This window comes from Aotus nancymaae, unplaced genomic scaffold (genome assembly GCF_030222135.1).
Source record: "Aotus nancymaae isolate 86718 unplaced genomic scaffold, 86718_ANA_hifiasm-v0.15.2.pri h1tg000010l, whole genome shotgun sequence".
Lineage (NCBI taxonomy): Eukaryota > Metazoa > Chordata > Mammalia > Primates > Aotidae > Aotus > Aotus nancymaae.
Genome location: NW_026988421.1, coordinates 33,303,167 through 33,321,346, shown reverse-complemented (window position 1 = coordinate 33,321,346; position 18,180 = coordinate 33,303,167). Strand labels below are relative to the sequence as shown.

At 46.5% G+C, this 18,180-nt stretch overlaps 1 protein-coding gene across 3 annotated transcripts in view; it reads right to left on the bottom strand.

The window, feature by feature from the left end:
- Nucleotides 1-6,769: 6,769 nt before the first annotated feature.
- The window catches only part of ARHGAP19 (Rho GTPase activating protein 19), an 86,579-nt gene continuing 75,168 nt past the window's right edge, over nt 6,770-18,180 (bottom strand). Inside the window, exon 13 of one of the 3 annotated variants that reach the window (XM_064374019.1) lies at nt 6,770-6,939. In XM_064374019.1, the coding sequence (XP_064230089.1) occupies nt 6,806-6,939 (134 nt within the window). In that variant the 3' untranslated portion in view covers nt 6,770-6,805. The remainder of the gene's footprint in view (nt 6,940-18,180) is intronic. The other 2 variants (XM_064374022.1, XM_064374020.1) reach the window with 2 other exon arrangements.

Genomic DNA, 18,180 nt, shown 5'->3' with positions numbered 1-18,180 from the left:
AAGCCTTTCCTCATGGTAGGTTAGGTCAGCACCCCTGCTCCCATCGAAGGGGACTGGGAAGCCATCCAGGGATTGAGGCCGAGGCATGACATAGGACCTATGTTCTCTCCTCTGTCTTCTGCCTCAGCCCCTGCTGCCTCCCATGGCAGGTTGAAAGGAGGGACCCTGTTTGGAAGCCCGTCATATACCCAAACCCTTCTCCACCACACACCCTTCTCCATCTGAGTCAGCCTTCAGTTCTCCAAAGTCCAAGACGGTGACAAAACTGTGGCATCAGGGAGCTCATTAATTCATCTGCATCTTGGGGCCTCATCTGTAAAGAATAATCCTACCAACCAACAAACACTCTCATTGTACCTACAAATTCCAGGCACTCATACTGTTCCAAGACCTTTACCTAGTAAATCATGTAATATGCCCAAGAAACTTAGAAGGAACTGGAAGCACAAAGACATTTAGTCGCTCACTAAAGGTCACACAGCACATAGGTGGCAGAGCTGAGATGTAAAATATGCATTTATTTAAGATCTACCTCCTAGGGCCAGTGTAGGGATTGAATGGATAATACATATGAAAGTACCTTATGGGCTGAGCATGGTGGCTCACGCCTATAATCCCAGCACTTTGGGAGGCCAAGGCAGGCAGACCACTTGAGCTTAGGAGTTCAAGACCAGCCTGGGCAACATGGCGAAACACTGTCTCTACAAAATTACAAAAACACAAAATTAAAAAATACAAAATTAGCCAGGCATGGTGGCTTGTGCCTGTAGTACCAGCTACAGCAAGTTGAGGTGGGAGAATCGCTTAAGCCCAAGAAGTAGAAGCTGCAGTGAGCTGTGATGGCATCACTGCATTCCAGCCTGGGCAACAGAGCAAGACCCTATCTCAAAAAAGTAAATATATAAATAATAATAAATTTGTTTGGGTGTGGTGTCTCACACCTGTAATCCCAACACTTTGTGAGGCCAAGGCAGGCAGATCACCTGAGGTCAGGAGTTCAAGACCAGCCTGGCCAACATGGTGAAACCTTGTTCTCTACTAAAAATACAAAATTAGCTGGGCGTGGTGGCGCATGCCTGTAATCCCAGCTATTCGGGAGGTTGAGGCAGGAGAATCACTTGAACCTGGGAGGCAGAGGTTGCAGTGAGCCGAGATTACACCATTGCACTCCAGCCTGGGCAACAAGAGCAAAACTCCGTCTCAAAAATAATAACAATAATAAATTTTAAAATTGAAATAAGACAGTGCCTTATGCTGCATGTACAGGCATGTGGTTAGTGTGTTCATTTTTTTAAAAAGCCAAAAGTGGTAATAGTGATAATTTAGGGAACAGGTCTGTCTAGAGAAAGTTCCATTTGACAAACATTATGTACAAGTAATTTTAGAGGATTTCTTCATCTTCTTTTTCCTTAGCTCCTTCTGCAAATGTATGTGTTCTGGGTCTGCTTGTGTAACTGACATGAAACCCAGATATTCTTAGACCTTTCCTTTCCTTCACAGACTGTGGGTGGCCTTCTCATCTCAAATGCAGTTGTCCTTCTCAAAATGGCAAAAAACTCAGATTCAGCAGCTCACAGCCTAAAATCATTCAATGAACTTAAAAGTAAATCTAATCTAATTAAAGGAAAATCCACCCAAATGTTAACATCATTGGAATTACCAGTGATGTTTAGCCTCTTATTTTATGCTCTTCTATATTTTCCCTATTTTCTACAATAAGCTACAAAAAATGATTTTAGAAATAAAAATGTAATTACCAAATTATAGATTGAATAAAATTACCACTAAATTTCATATACCAAATTTAATGATTTTATGTGAACACACTAAATATAAATACAAATTTTACATTCCTGCACTGAGAGAGCTGCTATAGATCTGCAAAGGGTGCTTAAACAAGTAAGTGACGAGGCCAGGCGCAGTGGCTCACGCCTGGGAGGCCACTTTGGGAGGCTAAGGCAGGCGGATCACAAGGTCAGGGGTTCAAGACCAGCCTGGCCAACATGGTGAAACCCGGTCTCTACTTAAAAATACAAAAATTAGCCAGGCGTGGTGGCACCCACCTGTAATCTCAGCTACTTGGGAGGCTGAGACAGGAGAATCACTTGAACCTGGGAAGCGGAGGTTGTCATGAGCCGAGAGTACACCATTGCACTCCAGCCTAGGCGACAGAGCGAGACTGTCTCAAAATAAAATAAAATAAAAATAAGCGATGAGCCGGTTGCAGTGGCTTTTGCCTGTAATCCCAGCACTTTGGGAGACCAAGGCAGGTGGATCATCTGAAGTCAGGAGTTCAAGACCAGCCTGGCCAACATGGTGAAAACCTGTCTCTACTAAAAATATGAAAATACAAAAATTAGCCAGGCCAGGCGTGAGGGCTCATGCCTGTAATCCTAGCACTTTGGGAGGCTGAGGCAGGTGGTTGGGAATTCAAGACTAGCCTGACCAGCATGGAGAAACCCCGTCTCTACTAAATGTACAAAATGAGCTGGGTGTGGTGGCGTATGTCTGTAATCCCAACTACTTGGGAGGCTGAGGCAGGAGAATCGCTTGAACCCAGGAGGTGGAGGTTGCAGTGAGCTAAGATCATGCCATTGCACTCCAGCCTGGGCAACAGAGCAAGACTCCGTCTCAGAAAAATAAAATAAAAAATAAATGACGGTTTGTATGAAAATATCTAGAACAGACAAATTTATACAGACAGGGAGTAGATTGGAGGTTGCGAGGGGCTGGAGGGAGGTGGGAATGGGAAGTTACTGTTTAATGGGTTCGAAGTTTCTGTTAGGTGTGAGGAAAAAATTGGAAATAAGTGGTGATGATTGCACGACACGATGAATGCACTATATGCCACTAATTGTACACTTAAAATGGCTAAATGGTAAATTTTGTCACATGTATATAATTAGCACAATAAAAAATAAAAAGTGATGGCTCAGCTAAGGGAGATGTGGTCCAGAACGCGGGTCCTCCACGGGTCTTTGTCTCCTGCTGCTGGTGATCGCTAGCGTTAAGCAACTCTCGCCCAGAGAGTTAAGAAGCCTGTTCATCATGCCCCACCGACAGAGACGGGGGATCTTATCCCAGGCAGTCTGATGCCAAATGTCACCCTGAACCTTTTTACTGCCCTCCACAATGACAAAACTGCGTGCTGCTGTCACATCTGGAATGATGTCACACAGGAATGATCTGCAGGTGACGCTGTAAGGGAGGTGCTGTTACCTCTGTCTACAGAGGAGAAACCGGAGCCTGGGAGGAGTAGTGGACTGCTACTCGGTTATGCAGCCGTTGGGTGGCAAAGCCCCCTGTTCGTGCCCAGGCCTAGCACCTGCAAAGGCCAGACAACGGTGTCAACACTGCTGGCAGATTTAAAATAACCGTCGCAGTATTGAAGCTGGGTCAGGGAACCGAGGTAGGCCAGGCTGGGAAGGCTTGGAGAGGTTTCCAGGGAGGGCAGGGTGAGTTTTTTAAATCGACCGTTTGGTGGCTGCTTTGGGCTTTCGCCAAGCCAGTTTGGGTCCTTGGAGTATCTCTCCTCCTCCTCCATAAACATTCACTAGCGGGCCCGCGGCGTCGGGGCAGCGGCGCGGAACCCGGGGTTCTGGCTGGGTTCGCGGACACTGGCTCCCCGGCGGGGCGGTGCAGCTCTGCTCGGCGGGACTCCCGCGGGACGGAGCGCGGGGCGGGGGCCGCGAGGACGCGCGGGGGCGGGGCGGGGCCATCTGGACCGCCGCTTGGGAGTGGGAGCATTTGCTAAGAGGGGCGCCCAGCAGACGGAAACCGCGCGCCTCCGCTGGATCAATCAGAACAGCGCCTCGGGGACAAACTGGAATAGAGGGCTGCGCCCTCCGGGAGGTTTCCGGCACCATCTGTGAGGGGCGCCACCCTGGGAAGCTCTGGGTTTGTCCACCCTGAGGCCCGTCCAGTTGTCCAGCCACCCTGTCCTCAGCGTCCCTCGGTGGGGGGCAGATGCAGAGCGCCCCGGCCCAGTACAGCTGGACGCGACTTCGGACCGAAAAACCTTGCAATCCCCCTATTTTACAGGTAAGGAAATAGCGCCCCTAGAGGAGAAGTGGCTGCCCCAAGATCACAGAACTGATGGAGACAGAGCCGAAAGCCTTCCCTCCATCACCCCGCTTACCTATCGAGACGAAGCATCTACGCTTCGTCTCAATAGGTAAGCGGGGTGATGGAGTTCTGTGCAATTCATGTGTGCAGTCTAGCCCCCAGCCCAGTCCCTGGAACCTAGTAGGTGCTCAATAAATGCTTGTGAAACGGAAACGAACTGGGATGGGACTAGAAAACCCAGGTCCTTTATCTTTGAGGAAAGACAGAATTTAGAAATCCAAGAGTACTGACAGTTGTTTAAAGCCAGAGTAGCTGGAGGCTGGATGAATACACCCAACCCAGGGACCCCAGGCCGCTGCCCACGCAGCTCCACTCCTGTCTGCAGTGAAAGAAAGAGCCACTCCCTCCCTTCTCCATCTCCCCGCTCCTTCCCAAAGGCTGACGGTGAAGATATCCTCTGAGGGCTTCACCTTAAAACCGTAGAACTGCAAGGAACTTTCCATTGCCTCTAGTTATAGTCTATGTAATGTTTTCTTAAATGGTTTTCATTAAGTTCATTCAATAAATATTTATTGTGCATCCACCATGAACAAAGCCCTATATTGCTGAAACAAGATGTGTGATCCTTGTTAAAATCAAAAGCAAATTTACAAGTCAGGAGTCTTCTACAGCCAGAAGTATTTCGTGGGCAAACATAAGTATTCAATACAGACCATACATATAGCAGCTATTATTTCAAAAAGCAAAAGCCCAGGTTAAAAGAGGTCATTCTTAGAGAAGTTTTTTTTCTTCTGATTGGAAAAAACAATTTCCAGGCATAGAGAACTGATCACTGGACTGGGGATGTGTCCCCAAACCTCTTCCTAGCCAATACAGATAAAACTGCTCTAGGACAACTAAAGAAAGCTAAAGATGTGATATCTGGCAAAACAAGCCTAAACAAACCTCTGGAAAGTCTAGAAAGAATTGGGAGGAATTCAAGATTTATTAGAGCCTGCAGGAAACCAAAGTTCAATTAAGTAATTGAAAATATGGAGACCGAGCATGACAGCTCATGTCAGTAATCCCAGCACCTTGGGAGGCTGAGACAGGTGGATCACTTGAGCCCAGGAGTTCTAGACCAGCCTGGGTAACATGGTGAAACCCTATCTCTACAAAAAATACAAAAATTAGCTGGGTGTGGTGGCACACACCTGTAGTCCTAGCTACTAGGGAGGCTGAGGTGGGAGAATCACCTGAGGCTGGGAGGTCAAGACTTCAGTGAGCTGAAATCTCACCACTGCACTCCAGCCTGGGTGACAAAGACCCTGGAAAGAAAAGAAAGAAAGGGAAAGAAGGAAGGAAGGAAGAAAGGAAGGAGGGAGGGATGGATGAAGGGAGGGAGGGAGGGAAGAAAGGAAGGAAGGAAGGAGAGAAAGAAAGGGAGGAAGGGAGGAAGAAAGGAAGAAAGGAGGGGAAGAAAAGGAAGGAAGGAAGAAAAAGAAAGAAAGAAAGAAAAGAAAAGAAAGAAAATAGGGAAAGGTTAGAGACTGAGCTGCCTGGTTGTATTAGGTGTTTGCTTTTCTTTAAGTCTTCCTCTAAGTTGATAGCATATCTCAGAGTCAGAGCCTAACAGATCTGTGTATACCTGCTGTTTGCTTTTCTTTAAGTCTTGCTCTAAGTTGATATCATATCTCAGAATCAGAGTCTGAGTTTAACGGATCTGTGTATACCTGGAGCCCAGCATGTTGTTTGACATGTAATGGAAACTGTTCACATTTGATGCAATTCAGGGCTTGGTGAGTCAAACTCAGTTACTCCACGAGCTAAACATTTATCTACCCTGTGACTCTGCACTCTCTCTCTCCTGGAGATATATATATATATTTGTATATGTACATAGAAATATAGATGTATAGATATAGATATATATACACACAACAGAAATGAGCAGTTAAGTCCACCAAAAGACATGTAGAAGAATATTTACGGCAGCCTCATTCATAATAGCTCAACTCCAATGTTTGTCAACAGGAGACTAGACGAACAAATTGAGGTGTGGCTACACAATGGAATAATGAGCAAGAACAAACCGTTCAACAACATTAACGAACTGCACAAGCATTCAACTGAGTGGAAGAAGCCAGAGAGAGGAAGATATATTGTTTAATTCAATTTATATGAAATAGAACACAAGCAAATCTAATCTATAGTGATAGAAGTCAAAATACTGGCTGCCTTTGAGACAGCAGTAACTGGAAGCAGGCACAAGGGGACATTTTGGGCCTCTGGAAATGGTCTGTATTTTGATCTCAGTGGTGGTAATGTGTGCGTATGTGTATAAATATTTATACACATATATACACATTTAAGCATAAATACGTAAACATACATCAACTTATACACTTAAAATCAATGCGCTTTATGAAGGTTATGCCTCAATAGAAAACAGGAAGAAATCGTTTCGATCAGGATCACAAGTGCATGGTGGGCAAGCTACCACTCCCCCCTCCCCAGGCAGCAGCAGGCGCTAATTAATCACCACGCTAATTAATCACCACGCTCCTTTCCTTTGAGCTCAGTTTCAGAACCATCTTAATCCAGCACTCCAGCCAGCTGTGCTTTGAGGCAAAACTATCAGCTTTCCCTCATGTATACACAAGTATGTTGATTGAGATAATTAATTAATCATCTTACCATCTTAATTATTAATTATCATCTTCAGTTTGTTCAGCCCCACTCTGAGGATGCCTGGCCCCCACTATGGACTCGTGGCCGCTTCTCCAAAGTCCAGGTTCAGTTCCCAGGAGGAAGTGGCTTCTGAAGAGCACATCTGGATGCTGGAGAGTGACAGCGGGAGGGGCACACCACAGGAGGAAGGTCCTTGACAGAGGGCTGGCGGATTAACGCAGCACACTGGTAAGCATGGGACCCAGAAAAGGCTCCAGTTTAACTGGGCACATTTTCTACCAAGTGAAATGAATTGTTTTTTCTCGACAGAGGAGAGAGAAGAGAAGTTGAGGCTGGACTGCAGGGACTAGCACCTCTTGATTTGCCCAAGGTCCTCTGGCACCTGAAGCCCAGCCTGTTCCCCAACAGTCACCAAGGCGCTGTGTCTTATCAGTGATATAACGCTTCCTGTGAGGTTCCTCCTGCACAGCATACAAAATCCTCCACTTCACTATCACACCATCATGAGAGCTGGACAGGATGGGAATTATCCTCCCCAACCCAATCCCCACCTTATTTTAAAATAAGAGAACTGGCTGGGCACGGTGGCTCACATCTGTAATCCCAGCACTTTGGGAGGCAGAAGAGGGTGGATCACTTGAGGTCAGGAGTTCAAGGCCAGCCTGGCCAACATGGTGAAACCCCATCTATACTAAAAATACAAAAATTATCTGGGCACGTTGGCACATCTGTAATCCCAGCTACTTGGGAGGCTGAGACATGAGAATCAGTTGAACCCAGGAGGTGGAGGTTGCAGTGAGCCAGGATCGCACCACTGCACTCCAGCCTGCAACAGAGCAAGACTCTGTTTCAAAAAAAATAAAATGGGCTGGGCATGGTGGCTCACGCCCATAATCTCAGCACTTTGGGAGGCCAAGGTGGGCAAATCACTTGAGGTCTGAAGTTCGAGACCAGCCTGGGCAACATGGTGAAACCCTGTCTCTATTAAAAACACAAAAACTAGCCAGGCATGGTGACAGGTGCCTATAATCTCAGCTACTTGGGAGGCTGAGGCAGGAGAATTACTTGAACTCAGGAGGCAGAGGCTGCACTGAGCTGAGAATGTGCCACTGCACTCTAGCCTAGGCAACAGAGGGAGACCCCATCTCAAAAAAATAAATAAGTACATAAAACACACCAAAGAAGCTGGGCATGATGGCTCACACCTGTAACCCAGCTTCTGGAAAGCTGAGGCAGGAGGATCCCTTGAGTCCAGGAGTTCAAGACCAACAAAGGCAAATAGCAAGACCTTGTCAAAAAAACATGTAAGTAAATAAGCATGCACCTGTAGTCCTGGCTACTCTGGAGGCTAGGGCAGGAGGATTGCTTGAGCCCAGGAGTTCGAGGCTGCAGTGAGCTATGATCATGCCACTGCATGCCAGCCTGGGCAACAGAGGAAGACCTTGTCTCAAAAAGTAAATAAAATAAAACACACAAAAGCAGTGTTGCACTGGTAATAGTTTGGTTTCTCTCTACTGACTGCTAAGAAAGATGCTGCAGCTAATTAATGAAAAAGGAATGATCAAATTAGAGTAACACCATTTTGTACCCACAGATTAATGAATGAATCTAGGCATTGAATATCAGCAGCTGTTAACATCACTCCCTTTACACATACACATACACACACACACACACACACACACACATTATGTGCACCTCTTGAGGAAAGAACACACCATCGCCTACAGTTGTCAAAAAATCAAAACCTGAATTTGATCAAGTCTCTGAATCTAGCTACCAATTTACTGGAAATACAGACATACTGCAGAGGTATCATGGGTTCAGTTCCAGACAACCACAATAAAAAGAATATTGCCATCAAGTGAGTTACATGAATTTGTTGGTTTCCCAATGCATATAAAAGTTATGTTGGCCGAGTGCGGTGGCTCACGCCTGTAATCCCAGCACTTTGGGAGGCCGAAGTGGGCAGATCATGAAGTCAAGAGATCAAGACCACACTGGCCAACATGGTGAAACTCCGTCTCTACTAAAAATGCAAAAATTAGCCCAGCATGGTGGCAAGCTCCTGTAATTCCAGCTACTTGGGAAGCTGAGGCAGGAGAATTGCTTGAACCCAGGAGGTAGAGGTTGCAGTGAGCTGAGATCATGCCACTGCACTCCAGCCTGGACAACAGAGCAAGAGTCTATCTCAAAAAAAAAAAGAACTTTATCACTGGGTGCAATGGGTCAAGCCTATAATCCCAACTACTCTGGAGGACTGCTTGAGGCCAGAAGTTCAAGACCAGTCTGTGCAATGTAATGAGACCTAGTCCCTAAACGAGTAATACATAAAATAAATAAAAATTTTAAAAATTAGCTGAGTGTCATGACATGGGTCTGTAGTCCCAGCTACTTGGGAGGTCAAGGCCAGAGGACTGCTTGAGTCCAGGAGTTTGAGGCTGCAGTGAGCTATGATTGCATCATTGCACTCTAACCTAGGCAACAAAATGAGAACCCATCCTAAAAAAAAAAAAAAAAAAAAAAACTTTATTGCTAAAAAATGTTAACAATCATCTGAGCTTTCAGCAAGTCATAATCTTTTTGCTGGTGAAGTGTGAAGGGTCTTACCTTGATGTTGATGGCCACTGACCAATCTGGCTAGTAGTTGCTGAAGGTTGGGTGGGTGTGGCAATTTCTTAAAATAAGACAACAGTGAAATTTGCCCCATTGATTGACTCTTCCTTTCATGAAAAGATTTTGGTGGCTCAATCCCAGCACTTTGGCAGGCGGAGGAACGAGGAATTTTTGAGGCCAGGAGTTCAACACTAGCCTGGACAACAGAGAGACCTCATCTCTACAAAAAATAAAGTTGGCCAGGCATGGCGGTATGCACCTCTAGTTCCAGCTACTTGGGAGGCTGAGGTCACAAGATCAATTGAACCTGGGAGTCATGATCGCACCATTGCAGCACTGAACCTCAGCCTGGGTGTCAAAACAAGACCCTGTCTCAAAAAAAAAAAAAGATTTTGATGCTGTTTGATGGCATTTTACCCACGATAGAACATCTTTCAAAATTGGAGTGAATCCTCTCTCAAACCCTGCCACTGCTGTATCAACTAAGTTAATAAAATATTCTAAATCCTTTGCTGTCATTTCAATGATGTTCACAGACTCTTCTCCAGAAGTAGAATCCATCTCAAGAAACCCCTTTTTGCTCAGCCATAAGACGCAACTCCTTATCCGTTCAAGTTATATCATGCAATTGCAGCAATTCAGTCACATCTGCAGGCTTCGCTTCTCGTTCTTGTTCTCTTGCTATTTCCGCCACATCTGCAGTTCCTTCCTCCACTGAGGTCTTAAACTCCTCAAAGTCATCCATGAGGGTTGGAATCAACGTCTTCTAAACACCTGTTAATGTTGCTATTTTGACCTCCTCTCATGAATCACAAATATTCTTAATGGCATCTAGAATGGTGGATCCTTTCTAAAGGTTTTCCATGTACTTTGCTGAGATCTATCAGAGGAATCACTGTCTATGCCAGCTATAGCCTTACAAAATATATTTCTTAAATAATAATACTTGAAAGTCAAAATTACCCTTTTTTTTAAAAAAAAAAAAAGAAAGAAAGAAGGAAGGAAGGAAAGAGAGAGAGGGAAGAAACACAAAACTACATATTCAAGGACAGACAAGTTCTTGGGTGGTGATTTTATTTATTTATTTATTTATTGAAAGAAAGAAAGAAAAAGAATAAAGAAGAGGAGGAAAAAGGAAGAGAAAGAGAGAGAGAGAGAATGGGAGTATTGCTTTCTTGCCCAGGCTAGAATGCAGTTTAGTAATGGGTACTGAAAACTTCTTTTATACCAATAATTATACTTGATGTAAACAGGAAGGAATAAGGGAAGAAAATAACAAACGAGCAGCCAACCAATATTTCATTTAAACCTATGAAGTGCTATGCGATTACTAAGGAGTGATTTACTTCCAATTATGTAGTCACTTTTGGAATAGGTGTGAGGTGGTAATGTATGTTTTATGTATTTGAAGTGGAGAGTTCTATAAATGTTTATTAAGTTTACTTGTTCCAGGTCTGAGTTCAAGTCCTGGATGTCCTTGTTAATTTTCTGTCTCGTTGATCTATAAAATCATTAGCTCTTCTTGTTACATTGATCCTTTTGCCATTATGGAATGTCCTTCTTTGCCTCTTTTGCTCTTTGTTACTTTAAAGTCTACTTTATCAGAGGCGAGAATTGCATCTCCTGCTTTTTATTTGTTTATTTTTACTCTCTGATTGGTTAATAAATCTTCCTCCTTCTCTTTGTTTTGAGTCTTTGTGTATCGTTGCATGTGAGATGGGTCTGGATGCAGCATAGCAATGGGTTTTGGCTTTTTATCCAATTAGAATATATATAACTTTAATACTAGCATTTGATGCTAGCTGGCTGTTTTGCCCATTAGTTAGTGTAAATTTTTCGTTGTGTTAATGTTCTTTTCTTTTTGATATATTTTTGGAAAGGCTGATATTGGTTGTTCCTTTATATGTATAGTGCTTCTTTCAGAAGCTCTTGTAAAGCAGGCCTGGTGATGGTGAACTCTCTAAGTACTTGTTTGTTCGCAAAGGATTTAATTTTTCCTTCGATAATTACCCCTTTATCTATGGGCTACAGAATGAATATTGTGTTGTCAGGCATGAAAACAATATGTTTTCTTTGCATATCTCCATCAAGCTCTTGGGTGACTACGTAGATTGTCAATGAGCAGTAATATTTTGAAAGGAATCTTTTTTCTGAGCAGTAGGTCTTAATATTGGTTTTAAAATATTCAGTAAGCCTTGCTGTAAACAGATGTGCTGTTATCCAGGCTTTGTTGTTCCATATATAGAGCCCAGGGAGAGTAGATTTAGCATAGTTCTTAAGGGCCCTCAGATTTTCAGAATGATCAATAAGCATTGGCTTCAACTTAAAAACGCCCGCTGCATTAGCCCCTAATGAGAGAAGCAGGCTGTCCTTTGCAGCTTTGAAGCCAGGCATTGATTTCTGCTCTCTAGCTATGAAAGTCCTAGATTGCATCTCCTTCCAATGGAACATTGTTTTGTCTACACTGAAAGCCTGTTGTTTAGCGTAGCCACCTTCATCAGTTTTCTCAGCTAGATCTTCTGGATAGCGTTCTGCAGCTTCTCTATCAGCACCTGCTGCTTCACCTTGCACTTTGATGCTATGGAGAAGGCTTCTTCCTTAAACCTCATAAACCAACGTCTGCTAGTTTCCCACATTTCTTCTGCAGCTTCCTCACCTCTTTCATCCTTCAGATAATTGAAAAGAGTTAGGGCCTTGCTCCAGATTAGGCTTTGGCTAAAGGGAATGTTGTGGCTGGTTTGATCTTCTACCCATATCACTCAAACCTTCTCCACATCAGCAGTAAAGCTATTTCTCTTTCTTATCATTTGTGTGTTCACTGGAGGAGCACTTTTAATTTCCTTCAAAAACTTGTCCTTTGCGCCAAGCACGTTGGCTCACGCCTGTAATCCCAGAACTTTGGGAGGCTGAGACGGGCGGATCATAAGGTCAGGAGTTTGAGACCAGCCTGGCCAACATGGCAAAACCCTGTCTCTACTAAAAATACAAAAACTAGCCAGGTGTGATGGCACATGTCTGAGTAGTAATCCCAGCTACTCAGGAGGCTGAGACAGGAGAATTGCTTGAACCCAGGTGGCAGAGGTTGCAGTAAGCCAAGACTGTGCCATTGTAGTCCAGATACCTGGGCAAGAAGAGTAAGACTCCATCTCAGGGAAAAAAGAAAAGAGGGCACTCTTGAGTGAAATTACAAAGAAATGCAAGGAAGTTGTTACCATAAAAGTACCTGAATTTCTCTCTGAGTATTTCTCTCTGAGTACCGCCACAGTCTATCCAGTCAGATGAGAGGACTCACGCTGTCACACACTGAGTGCCCAGTGAAGCTGGAGCTGAAGCCCAGGCCATCCTGCTTCCACTACACCGATGCTAGCATTTACAAGGGGAGAGAACACCATGACTGGCTTAGACAATGACAGTCCCAGACAATAAAACTTGAGGTGACGTCTATTGGGAGCTGCTGGGAAGGTTTTCCTCACCCTTACAAAGGGACATGAAGAAGAAACACCTCCTGCTCAGGCCAACGTTGTGTGATGCCTGGAGCTGTGGCAGCAATTTTGTCACCTTGAGGGAAATGACTGCCACTGTGAGAATGACAAGGCTGAAAGATAGAAAGAACCTGGGTTATTGGTGACAATGCTGAGCTTCTGAATTCACCGCCCTGGACATGCCCTAACCTGATCTTCTTGTGGCCTGTGAGGATGAAAGCCCTCATTGTTTTTCGTGTTTTTTGTTTGTTTGTTTTGAGACAGAGTTTCGCTCCTATTGCCCAGGCTGGAGTACAACGGTGAGATCTCGGCTCACTTCAACCTCTGCCTCCCAGGTTCTAGCAATTCTCCTGCTTCAGCCTCCCTAGTAGCTGGGATTACAGGTGCCTGCCACTATGCCTGGCTAATTTATTGTATTTTTAGTAGAGATAGGGTTTCACTATGTTGGCCAGGCTGGTCTTGAACTCCTGACCTCAGGCAATCAACCCGCCTCAGCCTCCCAAAGTGCTGGGATTACAGGCGTGAGCCACTATGCCCAGTTGAAAGCTCTCATTGTTTATGCTGGTCCTGGATGAGTCTTCTATTACTTGGAGACCAAAAGCCACCTACAAGGGGCAGCTCACACTTCCTGAGCAACTGCTGGCTAGCAGGCACGAGTCACAGACCTTAGTACTCTCTCATTATTTCCTCTCCCCTTTTAGGAGTGGAAGTCATGACCTCATTTTATAGCTGAGGAAGCTGAGACCCAGAGATCAACAGACACTTGCTCTGTCACACACCGAGTGCCCAGTGGAGCTGGAGCTGAAGCCCAGGGCATTCTCTTTCCACTACACCAACGGTGGCAATGGGTCTCATCACTATGCCCTTTGGAACTCTCTGCTACAAGTGCATGGAAGGGGAACCAGGCCAGCCCAAACCACAGGGTATCCAGGAACTCAGAATCAGTCTCTCTCTGTCTGTCTCTCTCCACCTCTCTGTCTCTCTCCCATCATTGCATGCTCCACACTCTCAGGCCAGCTGCTCTACTAGGCCAGAAGCATGGCCACCAGCAACCCAGGTCTCACATCCCAACAGCCAAGGGACAAAAAGGACAGTAGTCTCACTTTCCCCAGCTCGAGTTTTACCAACCTTGGGCCACGTACCCCTGCCTTGGGCTAACCATGTGACTGTGAATTCTGGGTGCTACTTCCTGGTCTGTGGCTTGGACTATTCAAACTCTCTAAGATTGAGTTTGCCCATCCTTAAACAAGAATAATAGTCATACCTACTTCATTGGGTTGTTGGGGGGAATCATTCATTGATTTAATGAATACTTATTGCAGCCAATTCTGTGCCAGGCAGTGTGTTAGGTGTTGAAGCTATAGTAGAGGACAAAGAGACCCAATCCCTGCTTTCATGGAGTTAATAGTCTATAGAGAAAGACAGACATTACATAAATAAACGCATGAACGATGATCTCTATTACAACTGTGAGACGCGTTCTAAAGGTAAAGAGTTCCCCAGGAGAGAGGGAAAGGAGACCTAGCTCAGGTCAAATGAGTAACATTTAAAGAGCCCAACACTGGGCTTGGCATGAGTTAGCATTCAGTCTATGTAGCTATCTTGTAGGTTTTTACTCGGCATCTTCCCAACCTTCTGGCCTCCCCACAGCCACTTCCTGCAAGGAGGGGAGCTGCAGCCAATTGCGGGCTTCCTAGGGGACAGAAAGCAAGTGTGGTGCATGCGTTGGGGCAGCAGCAGTACAGCAGGTCCAGGGAAGTGCAGTGCTGGTGGGCAGCACACACCTAGCTCACGACATGGCCACTTATCGGGAGCAGCCTCTCCTGGGCTCCAGCTGATGCCCCGCCCGGGAAGCCTTCAGAGGCCCCAGGGGCTTCTCAGGCTCCAGGCTCTCCCAGCCTCCTTCTGCTGGCTCTGCATCAAGCCCTGAATGCACTGCAGAACAAGTGACTTGCCTTTCACCATTGCCAGGCTCTGCCATCATGAGCCTCAACTCCCTGGCCTCAGGGACAAGGGTCCTGCCCCTGCCCCTGCCCCTGCCCCTGCCCCAAGGCACCATGCTGTATAATCACTTCCTGGTGACTGTTTGCAAAACTCTTTGTGATCCAGGGATGTGTCTGTGGAACACATCCTGTCCCCAGCAGGGCCCTATGCAGCTCCTTCTCATCTCTCTTGAGCAGAGGCACTGTGTCTTCAGGGAAGAAGGTCCAAGAAGCTGTCGCATCGGATCACTGCCACAAACGCTGGCTCCGTTCCCATCCCCATCACCACTGCCCTGGCCTCAGCTCAATCCCTATGGTCCTAATCAGGACCCCGGTGCCAGCCCATCTGGCCACCTAGCCTCCAGGGTCTCCCTTCCAACTTGAGGCAGCCAGAGAGGCTGCCTGGGGCACATGTCACTCCTCCATGTGAGCGCCACCAATGGCTCCCTGGATCTGCACCATCCAACCAGTCCCCTAATGTTGCCACAGGCCCTTGTGATCTTGCCCCTGCCTAACATTTCCAACGGTATGTTCTCAGCCAGCCAAGCATATGCATAGAATTTGCCCAGAACGTGATACATGTTAGTTAAACACATGCCTCCTTCTGTATTAATTTACGATGTGCCAGGCTCTGTGTGTGGCTCTGGGATGCAGTGGTGAGCCACACAGACGCAGTCTCTGCCCTCAGAGAGTTCATGGTCTAGTACGGAAGGCAGACGGCAATGAAACAAAAGCAATCACAAGGGTTGATCATGTCAGGGTGTGGGGCTCACTCCTATAATTCCACCACTTTGGGAGGCCGAAGCAATCGGATTGCTTGAGCCCAGGAGTCAAGACCAGCCTGGGCAACATAGTGAAACACCATCTCGACTAAAAATATTATAATTAGCCAGGCATGGTGTCATGTGCATGTAGTCCCAGCCACTTAGGAGGCTAAGGTGGGAGGATCACTTGATCCTGGGGGATTGAGGCTGCAGTGAGCTGTTCGTGACACTGCACTCCAGCCTCGAGAGAGTGAGACCCTGTCTCAAAAAAACAATTAATTAAAAAAAGAGTAGCTGGGTGCAGTGGCTCACACCTGTAATCCAGCACTTTGGGAGGCCGAGGCAGGTGGATCACCTGAGGTCAGGAGTACAAGACCAGCCTGGCCAACATGGTGAAACCCCATCTCTACTAAAAATACAAAATTAGCTGGCCATGGTGGCACATGCCTGTAATCCCAGCTACTCAGGAAGCTGAGGCAGGAGAATTACTTGAACCGGGAGGCAGAGGCTGCAGTGAGCCAAGATCGCACCATTGCACTCCCACCTGGGGAACAAGAGCAAAACTCCATCTCAAAAAAGAAAAAATTTATCATTACAAATAGTAGCGAGAGCTATGAAGGACCCATCCCTGCAGGATGGAGAGTATAAGAGAAATGTGACTTTGCCTGGGAGTCAGCAGCTCCCCTGAGATGACACCAACCTGATATCAGATGAATGAGTAGTCGCTATCCAGGCGAGGGGTTTAGGGTAGAGGGAGAGCTTCCCTGATGCTGAGGTCAGGGACACCCACAGGCTCTGGCACCTGGAAGCCTGGGGGCAGGTGGGCCCTAGAGAGCCCAGGGCTTTGAATGTGGACGCAGACGGGGCATGAGCCCTCTGAACCGAGGAGGGATGGGACTGAAAACAGGGAAGTGTGGTGAGTGATGCTGGGGGCTTGGACTGATGTCATCACACCAGAAATGCCAAGTCAAAGGGCACTTTATCATTTAACTTTTTACTTACAGAATTTTTAAAAATGAATAAATGTAGAGAGAACAGTACCATGAACCCCTGAACCCCTCATCCAGCAGCATCAATAACGGCCAACCCACAGCCAACCTTTTCTCAGCTGTACCCCATCCACGCCCCTCACCCCAAATGCATGATACCGAAACAAATCCCAGACACTGTGTATTTCACCCATAGATATTTCAGTATGTATCTCTACAACAAAAGGACTGTTTTTAACATAACCACATTATCACACCTAAAAAATGAATGATCACATAAGGGGAAATGTCTGAGGCTTGACATTTATTACCAAACTACCCAGAAAAGCCCCCCACCCCACCCCAAGCAGGTGTGAGGGTCCCCATCTCACTGCACCCTGGCCAACACTGGGTGTTACAAGAGATGGATTTCTACAAGAGGCTCACCCCAAAACCTAGGAGCTAACCCTTAAATTCCAGATTCCTTTAATGAAAGGAGGCAGCCACAGAAACGCTTTCTGTGGAAATCTCTCCCACACACCCAGTGGCCACTCGTGAGTGGTCAGCAGTTAAAGGTTGTAGAGACCAGAGGTGGTGAGCCCAGCAACCCCTGCTGACTCCCCAGGGCAGGCCCAGTGTGGCTTCATGGAGCAGGGCCACTGGCCATCCTTCATCTCCCACATCTGCCCTCAGCCAATGGGGCACTGAGAAAGGGCTTCCTTGGGACCCAAGGGTTTCCAGAAACAACCCACCAGAGCCAGAGAGGGAAGAGCCAGCAGGTGCTCCTTCCTGTGCCAAGCACATCCCCCTTCAGGGCTCAAAGGATTTCCTGTTTGAGCTGAAACCTAGGAACTCACTGCCTTGCCTCACTGCTTCGGCCTCCCCACAGTGACTCATGGGCCTCCCATTCAGTCAGGAACCTAGAATATCAAAAAATCTACAAGCCAGATAGATGAGTTTTCAGGTTTGGAGAGCAGTTTCATCTTCCTAGTAAGATGGAGACAGCCACAGTTCCAGAACTCTCTGCGCAGTTCCCAACCTTTCTGAGCCGTGGTCTTCACCTAATCAGTCTTGAATTCCTGCTACAGACTCCTACTCTTGACCCAGAATACAGGTGGCAACCAGGCATGGTGGCAAGTGCCTGTAATCCCTGTAAAACCTCCTTACTCTGGAGGCTGAGGTGGGAGGATCGCCTAGGCTCTGAGAGTTCAAGGTTGTAGTGAGCTATCATCGCACCACTGCACTCCAGCCTGGGTGAGACCCTGTCTCTAAAAATATTAAAAATAGAGACAGCTGTCCTTCCTGCAAGCCAGCCAGCCAGACACTGAGTCTTCACTGTGTTACAGGCACCCTGCTAAGCCAGAGAGATGCAAGGGTGAATAGGACCTGATCCCTTCCCTGCAGGAACTCTCACCATCTCTGAGGAAGGCAGTCACATAAACACCATGCAACCGGCCCAGGGCTCAGAAGAGATGCTTTCATGCTGCTGTGGGAATTCAGCTAGTGGAGCCAAGAGCTCTGCCTAGAGAGAGAAGGCTTCTAGGGGGTGGTATCTTTTAAGCTGGGGCTTGAATGACAAGGTGGGGGAATTGTCTCCTGGATAGGACATGAACTAGCACTCTTTGGATTCAAG